An 8804-nucleotide genomic window follows, 5' to 3' on the forward strand; every position below is an offset into this window, starting at 1 on the left:
AAAAAAAAAAAAAAAAAAACAGTACCCATGCCTAACAAAACATTTGTGTGATAGATAGCATTGGGCTACAGGGTGGGCCTGGTGAAATGAAACAAGAGTTTCACTCTAAAGCAGTATCAAGTTTCTAGCCGTTGCCTGTGAACTACAGAAAATCTTCTGGTAGCTGCTGGGGCGTTCCTAGAGTAGAATTTTTCCATGCAGAGATTGCAGACTTATCTCAGCATAGGCCACAAAATACTAATGACAAAGGAAGTAAAAGCGTTGGTGAAACTCTGGAATGAGAGTTTAAGGGTGTCTCATTGGCCTCTTAACTACCCTGCAAGGATCAGGAATGCAAACATTACCGGGTTTAGAGCCCTGATAGGAAGAGTTAAGGTTTGTGGTAGATCTAGGAGTCTGTGACAGTCTGAAATAGTCACCACTCAGTGCCTGTGCATTGTAACCATATTACAGTTCAGACTGACACTTCCAAGAGAGATAGAGCAGACTTTTTGCATGAGAAATGACATGTAAATATCAACAAATAATTTTAAAGTTTATGGAGTGCTATATGGGTTGGTATCACATACACCAGATGTAGCATGGTGCTTAGGGCGATGCGCTACTGCCACCTTGTCATCTCCTAAAAGGGGCTTGAGTGGGGTCCTGGACACTCAGAAACACAACTCTGCACACCGTGCTTGAGGAGAGCAGAAAAAGGGGTAAGACTGGAGTGGTACTCTGAAGGCAGCAGAGCCATGAGCTGAGTGTTCCCAGGCAAGATGGACACTTGACTAAGACCTCCAGTGCTGCTGAGATGCCCAGAGAAGGGGCTAAGGAGCTAAGATGAGGCAAGGGCACCCCTGAGCAGGGGCCGTGATGGTTTGACTCCCGTCATGTGGCTTGTCTCATGGTTGAGATGCAGCTTCATTCTACCACAGACTTGGCAGTCAGCTGTGTCTATTAAGGAGGCCACACAAGATTTGGAGTTACAAGGCTGTAACCACAGGCCAGTAAGTAGGTTTGTGTCTCTGTTTAGTGTGGATAAGTCTTGGAAGGAGCTCAGTAATGTCCTCTCAGGGATCTTCTGCGCATCCCTCAACTTCATCGACTCCACCAATACCGTCACTCCCACCGCCTCCTTCAAACCTCTGGGGCTGGCCAATGGTGAGATAGCCCTGGGGCCTTTCTTCCTTGTGCCCTCCACCCTAACATTTTCATCCTTCCCTCGGGTTCCTCTTCCACAGCTGGGCTAGATCCTAATGGTGGTAGGTGTGCAGGTCCCAGGTAGCTACCTAAGGCTGCCGTCTCTGCATTGCATATTCCCTGGAGTCCCACCTGGAGGCGGAACCACTTGGCAGGAGTACTAGACTGGTCCGGTAGTGGGTGGGTGAGGTCACCCACATCTTTAGAGTGTGGCTTCTGAGGGACAGGACTCAGATATTCCCCTCATAGACCTCTGTCTCCCTCAGACACTGATCACTACTTCCTGCGCTACGCTGTGCTACCTCGGGAGGTTGTCTGCACGGAGAACCTCACACCATGGAAGAAGCTCTTGCCCTGTAGTTCCAAGGTGAGGGTGGATGGGTGGAGGCCCGCCACAGGGAGGGAGTTGGCAGATGTCCCTCACAGCCTGGCAGCCAGGGTACATTGAAGAGAATCTGTGCCCCTATGTCAAATGGGGTACTGATCGGCCCTGTGTCTCTTCCTATCTCCTCCAGGCCGGTCTCTCAGTGCTATTGAAAGCAGATCGCTTGTTCCACACCAGTTACCACTCCCAGGCAGTGCATATCCGGCCTATCTGCAGAGTAAGTCATGGAGAATGAGGGTAGGTGTTAAGCGTGGCTCAGAGAGGCAGTGCAAGTAAATCTGTCCTACTCCAGCTGAGTATCGAGTGGCTGGAGCGATACTCTCTCTGTGTGGTATTGGCTGGGCACCAGGGTAATTGAGTGGCCGCCTGGGGAGCATTCAGTAAATCTTCCTCATGGAGCACAGGGTCAGGAACAGCAGCGTGTGGATGCAGCTGCTGGCTCGGTCACTCGCCAGCTGGCATGACCTTGAGGAAGTCATTTCATTTCCCTGAACTTCATTCTTTTATCTGTCACATGAGTGTAATAGATTCTACTTCGAGGGTGGTTTTAATGCTTCATCAAACTGATGTCCATGGAGCTGTTGACATGGGATCTGGCTCAGGGTCAAGTGCTCCCTAGCAAGACAGCCAACCTGAAGATATGAAGAAACAGGTGGGAGGGTCTGTCTGAGCCTGTCCTTGGAGCTGCATGTTAGATGAGAGTCTGGTCCCTGACTGCTACCATCGGCCCCTATGACAGAATGCGCATTGCACCAGCATCTCCTGGGAGCTGAGGCAGACCCTTTCGGTTGTCTTTGACGCCTTCATCACGGGACAGGGGAAGAAAGGTAAGCCATCCTGACACTTCATCTCTATCTCCCTGTCGCAGTCCTGCTCTGTCTACATGGAGCCACGTATCCTAGCCCTCGCTCAGTCCTGTTCTTTCTTCTCAGACTGGTCCCTCTTCCGCATGTTCTCCCGGACTCTGACAGAGGCCTGTCCCTTGGCGTCTCAGAGCCTAGTTTATGTGGATATCACAGGCTACAGCCAGGTACCAAGGTGTCTAGCCACACACATACACATACCCTTCTTCCCCAACATCAGCCTGCCCCTCAGCTTGCTTCTGAATGCTGCTCTTATGTTGCTAGGATAATGAAACACTGGAGGTGAGCCCTCCCCCGACTTCCACATACCAGGATGTCATTTTGGGCACCAGGAAGACCTATGCCGTCTATGACTTGTTTGACACAGCCATGATTAATAACTCCCGAAACCTCAACATCCAGCTCAAATGGAAGAGACCCCCAGATAATGGTGAGTTGATGGGCGTGGGGTTTGCAGCAGACTAGATATGTTTTTTTCTTCAAGTTCATAGGGGTTCAGACCCAACTCCCTGCCTTAATATTTTCCTGGTTCTAAACCCACATCTTCCAAGCTTAATGACAAGACAAGTTCCTAGCTCTGCTAAGCATTAGTGTCTATAACAAAACAGGGACCTAGTGGTCCCTAGTGGATGGGATGTAATATTAATGTAAAATAGAGTTCATTTGTTGATTCAGTTAGCCAAATAGTTTTAGACTTATGCCATGCTGCAGACAGAAGTTAATACTGCCCTATTTACCACTCCTGTGTTGCAAAAGAGAAGCTTTGGTGTCTGACAGCTGTCACCAAAGGAAAGGAAGAAGCACCCTAGAGTGTGGCAGGAAGGGGACAGAGTGCTGTACACATGAGCCCTGGTACCAGTCATCGTCTTTGTGAGTGAGGGACGATGGATGATTTCAGAGCCCAGGCTTCCAAGTGCTAATAGCAGAGCTTTTCTGCATCTACTGCCCGGTCTAGGACTCTGAACATGGCGCAGGAGCTGGGGTGGGAAGTGACTCTCTTTTCGGAGCAATGCAGTATTGGTTCTGTTTTCTCTTAGCAGAGGCCCTACCCGTGCCTGTCCTACATGCGCAGCGGTACGTGAGTGGCTATGGGCTGCAGAAGGGGGAGCTGAGTACTCTGTTGTACAACGCCCATCCTTACCGCGCCTTCCCTGTGCTGCTGCTGGATGCTGTGCCCTGGTACCTGCGGCTGTATGTGCACACCCTCACCATTACCTCCAGGGGCAAGGAGAATAAACCAAGTGAGGAGCTAACACCGCCCCCCACACCCAGTGCACCCCAGCTCATCCTCTCTCAGGTCCTCCAGACTCACTCCTCAATAGTTCCCACAGTAAACCTGAAGGCTGTGCAGGTGGATAGAGGGTTAGGAACAGGTTCCAAGACTGCAGCGGAGAGCTTGGCTGTGTCTGATTCAGGAGTAACTTACAAAGCAGACGCAGCTAGAACACGTGCTCATGCTGACTCCTCTGTCCTCTCTGTCTCCTCCTGAGCCTGTGAGCACATTCTTATGCTTCGTGATAGAGACTCTAAGAGAGAGTGGATTAGCCCAGGAGAAACAGGTCGTGGGAGGCGGGAGGGAGGTAGAGGTGGGGGGAGGTGGAGGTGGGGTGTATAGTTTCTTCCCTTCCTTGGGAAAGTGAAGAAGTTGACTTGTTAACGAAAACACATGACTGTTAAGCATAAACTTTCCTTTCTCGTTCTTCCCCCAGATCACACATTAATATCAGCATTCCAGATTTTAAAGATTCCACAGTCTTTAAAAATTCAAATGTTTAAAAATTCCATCTCTTAGTTGGGCAATGGTGGCACACCTTAATGCAAGCACTGGAGTGGCATAAGCAAGCAGATCTCTGTAAACTTGAGGCCAGCCCAGCCTACAGTGCTAGAGCTAGGGCAGCCGAGACTACACAGAGAAACTCTATCTTGAAAAACAAAACAGGGCTGGAGAGATGGCTCAGTGGTTAAGAACACTGACTGCTCTTCTGAAGGTCCTGAGTTCAAATCCCAGCAACCACATGGTGGCTCACAGCCACCAGTAATGATATATGATGCCCTCTTCTGGGGTGTCTGAAGACAGCTACAGTGTATTTACATATAATAAATAAATAAATCTTTTTTTTAAAAAAAGTAAATTAAAAGAAAGAGAGAGGGAGAGAAAATTCTATGTCTTTAAAATAAATACCCAAAGTCTTAAAATTCAAAGTGTCCGCCAACCTGTGGTGGCTCATGCCTGGTGGCACATGCCTTTAGAGTTTGAGGTTAGCCTGGTCTACAGAGTGAGTTCCAGGATAGCCAGGGCTACACAAACCCTGTGTCAAAAAAAACTAAACAAGTCCAAGTCTTTCAACTCCTATAAAATAAAAAATAATTACTTTCTTACTTCCAAGAGGAAGAACCCAGGCACAGTCAGAATGTGAACGAAGTAAAACCAAATCCAACAATATAAACAGCTCAGGCTCCTGTGTCTGGCACTCACTCGGGCTTGTGTAGGCTCCTTCTTATGTGGGTTACTTCTTTGACTCTGTCCTCTGCAGCACACACAGCTTGTCCTCTAGGCTCCCTCGACTCTACCCCACTGCTGCTGCTGTTCTTGGTGGTCATGCCATGGTACTGGCATCTCTAAAATGCTGGGGTCATCTCCTGTAACTGGGCTACACTTTCACCTATAGACTTCTCTAAACTTTCTTCAGAGATTCCACCCCTGCCACATAGTGCCAAGCCTCAGGCACTCTCATGACACCTTCCTACCTTCAGAACCAGCACCAGCTAGGTGACTAACTCTTATACTATCAAATTTTGTTGCCCAGCACTTGCTACAACCTTGGCTACCTCTGAAACATAGCTTCTATGTGCTAACTCTCAGAAAATACTTCCCAGATTTCATCTCATGACGCTGGTCTCTTCATAATCACGGCTAGTTCTTCAGCTCCAACTGACCATCATTTATTGTCCAGCAAAGCATAGGTTTTACTTTAATGGTTCTGGTCTTTTGTTAACCACAGCCAATTCTTGTGCTCCGGTTGGCCAGACATCACAAATTCTTCACACTGATGACCTGGTAGAATCTTTGTTTCCCTTTGAAACTTCCCAAGCCAGACTTTCACCATATGTTCTGCTCCCAACATTTGTATCCTCCAAGCTCCTACAGAACAGCTCACCAAGCTCTCAACACTCAACGGTTTTTCTACCCCAAGGTTCCAAAATCCTTCTACAATCCTCTTTAAAATATGGTCATGTGGGTCAGAGCACTACCCCACTCCTGGTACTAACTTCTGTTCTAATCAGGTTTTCTATTGCTGTGATGGAACACTATGACCAAAAGCAAGAAGGGTAGGAAAGGGCATATGTGGCTTACACCCCCAGTGCAGTCCATCTTGAATGACATGGACTTGTTTTTAGGGAGTTTCAGGTCTTGTGTTCTGCTTACTCAGTTCTATTATTACTCACATGCTACATTTCCTGTGCTTCCTTCTCAACCCCCTGGCATTGCTGCAGGTGAGCCCAGGGCCTTGTACATGTGAGCCAAGTGTTCTACAACTGAGCTTCTTTCTCCCCTATTTAAAAAAAATAATGGTGCTGCTGGTGGGGGCTGCAGATATGGCTGAACAGGCTAAGAGCACTCATTACTCTTTGAACAAGACCTGAGTTTTGTTCCTAGCATCCACATTAGGCAGCTCATAGCTCCAACCCCAGGGGATCTAAGCCCTCTTCTGGCTTCTTTGGGTACTGCACTCTGGTGTACATGCCCACTCACAGACCCACATACATAAACATAAAACAAAAATTGCATCATTTTAAAAAGAACTACTAAAAGACATGATTGTGCTTGAGATTGAACCCAGAACCTCATGCTTGGTAAATGTTAATACTCATCTATAACAGATCACAGCTTGGGGTGTTGATTCCATCCATCCATCCATGTATTTATTTGCTTTGGTTTGTGAGGCAGGGTCTCTGTGTAGCCCTGGCTGTCCTAGAATTTACTATTTAGACTAAGCTGGCCTTGAAGATCTGCATGCCTCCTAAGTACTGGGATTAAAGGCATACCCTACCATCTCCTGACCTAATTTTATTTTTTAATTCACTTACAAAGTAACAGGTTTTCTTATGGCTTTCTCATACATACTTTTAAAAAAGTGTTATTTGCTAAAACTGGGTCATCTGTTACATAATGTGCATGAGGGGTGTTTGACATTCTGGATTTGTCCTTGTGGTGCTATTTAATATGTGTAACTCACCCCTGCATTTCTTGCGAGCTGGTATTAGATTTAGAAACCTGATTAGATTTATGTCCTATATTTTTGGCAAGAATTCCCAAATGACTAGACTTCTTGTATTATATCAGACAGTGATGTCTGCTGTCCCAGTTTAAATTTCATTATTTTATCATTTGTTTGTTTATGTGAGGGGTGTTTGTTCTGAGGCACGTGTCAAGGGGTCAAAGGAGAGCTTGTAGGAGTTGATTCTCTTCACCATGTGGGTTCCAAAGATTAAAACAAGCAAAGATGTCGGGATAGGTAACAGGCTCTTTACCCATGAGCCATCTCAACAGCCAAAATGCCACAGTTTTAGGGATGTAAAGATGGATGGGGGCTGGAGAGATAGCTCAGAGGTTGAGAGCATTGATTGCTCTTCCAGAGGTTCTGAGTTTAATTCCTGGCAACCACATGGTGGCTCACAACCATCTGTAATGAGATCTGGTGCCCTCTTCTGATATGCAGGCTTATATGCAGGGAGAACCCTGTGTACCTACTAAAGATGGGTGGGCTTCAGTATCCATGGCAGCCTCTGTTGACTGTGTCATGGGATACAGGAAACCTGTTCTCCTGTTGTTGAGAACCCACTTGTTTCCCTAGCTTGACTGCCTTTTTTGCCCCAAGGCAGATCGGTAGAGAGATATAGGCAGTCTGAGTTTAGACACAGAGTCTAGATGGCTCTTGCCTCCATCCAGGTTACATCCACTACCAACCTGCTCAGGACAGGCAGCAGCCCCACCTCCTGGAGATGCTCATTCAGTTGCCAGCCAACTCTGTCACCAAGGTCTCCATCCAGTTTGAACGAGCCCTGCTCAAGTGGACAGAGTACACACCAGACCCCAACCACGGCTTCTATGTCAGGTGGGATCTACCCCAGTAAACTGCACTTGCTTCTACCTCTTACCTTTTGGTGGGAGGAGCTAGTGAAGAACATGCCTGTCTGTCTGCTTCTCTGCAGCCCATCTGTCCTCAGCGCCCTTGTGCCCAGTGTGGTGGCAGCCAAGCCAGTGGACTGGGAAGGGAGTCCTCTCTTCAACACCTTGTAAGTGTGACCACACCCTTCTGCTATTCCACAATCATGTGAAATTTAGCCAGCCCTCTTGAAATCCTAGTGGTCTATGACATTTGTAAAGATGTATAAAAGGCTGAGATGAATAGGTGAGAATAGTTGCATGTAGTTACCAAACTCAGTATCAGCGGAAGGCTTATCTAGTGTCAGGGACTTCAGAGAGCACCTGACACACAACCTGGCCTGTCCCCTGTGCTCACAGCCATGGACAGATTGTCCTAAACAACAACAATGGTGGTGGAGGAGGTGGCGGCAGCATGCAGTAGGTTACCTGAGACTGCGGCAGTAGACAAGGAGGGCCCTTTGCTGATGCTCTCCTTTGATCAGATCAGCTGAGCATGTGTTCTTCAGTGAGGTGTGTCCTTACTAGGTGTCAGGCACTAGGAGCTGCAGCGCAAGCTGTAGGGAGAGTGGGGAGATGGAGGGAGGGGCAGTAGTCCTGTTTCAGCACTCCTTCCCATTCCTAGGTTCCCGGTGTCTGATGGCTCCAGCTACTTTGTACGACTCTACACAGAGCCCTTGCTAGTGAACCTGCCCACCCCGGACTTCAGCATGCCCTACAATGTGATCTGCCTTACATGCACTGTGGTGGCCGTGTGCTATGGCTCCTTCTACAATCTCCTCACCCGAACCTTCCACATTGAAGAGCCCAAGTCGGGCGGTCTGGCCAAGCGGCTGGCTAACCTCATTCGGCGCGCCCGCGGTGTACCCCCTCTCTAATTCTCCCTTTCTTCAGCAAGGGCAGCTGCACACTCACCCGGCCCAAGAGAGCAGGGCAGGGCTTTTCTGCCACCCCGCTGTCTCCAGAGTTAGCTTTTAAGGCTAACTCCCCCTGGACCTGGTCTGGGCCAAGGCATGGTTTCCAGTGTGGTAGACCTGAGCCAAATCCCACTTCCCCTCCTCATCTGTGGCAGGCAGGCTTCTACCTAGAAGGGGCTCATGCTGCTGTATACTGAAGAGCCTAGAGATGCTTCCATCATTACAGGGCATGCTGATGGCCCAGGTGATGGATGCAGTAGAGCTGTAGTACTATGTGTGTGTGTGGG

General features: G+C 48.3%; 1 protein-coding gene across 2 annotated transcripts in view; it reads left to right on the plus strand.

The window, feature by feature from the left end:
- Positions 1-8798, plus strand: part of Pigt (phosphatidylinositol glycan anchor biosynthesis class T) — a 9967-nt gene extending 1169 nt beyond the window's left edge. Inside the window, exons 3-12 of one of the 2 annotated variants that reach the window (XM_031372710.1) lie at positions 1019-1146; positions 1452-1552; positions 1701-1787; positions 2310-2397; positions 2503-2600; positions 2698-2863; positions 3471-3674; positions 7385-7550; positions 7648-7731; positions 8226-8798. In XM_031372710.1, the coding sequence (XP_031228570.1) occupies positions 1019-1146; positions 1452-1552; positions 1701-1787; positions 2310-2397; positions 2503-2600; positions 2698-2863; positions 3471-3674; positions 7385-7550; positions 7648-7731; positions 8226-8478 (1375 nt within the window). In that variant the 3' untranslated portion in view covers positions 8479-8798. The remainder of the gene's footprint in view (positions 1-1018; positions 1147-1451; positions 1553-1700; positions 1788-2309; positions 2398-2502; positions 2601-2697; positions 2864-3470; positions 3675-7384; positions 7551-7647; positions 7732-8225) is intronic. The other variant, XM_031372711.1, reaches the window with a different exon arrangement.
- The last annotated feature ends 6 nt before the right edge of the window (positions 8799-8804 follow it).

The sequence above is a fragment of the Mastomys coucha genome, unplaced genomic scaffold (assembly GCF_008632895.1).
Source record: "Mastomys coucha isolate ucsf_1 unplaced genomic scaffold, UCSF_Mcou_1 pScaffold15, whole genome shotgun sequence".
Taxonomy (NCBI): domain Eukaryota; kingdom Metazoa; phylum Chordata; class Mammalia; order Rodentia; family Muridae; genus Mastomys; species Mastomys coucha.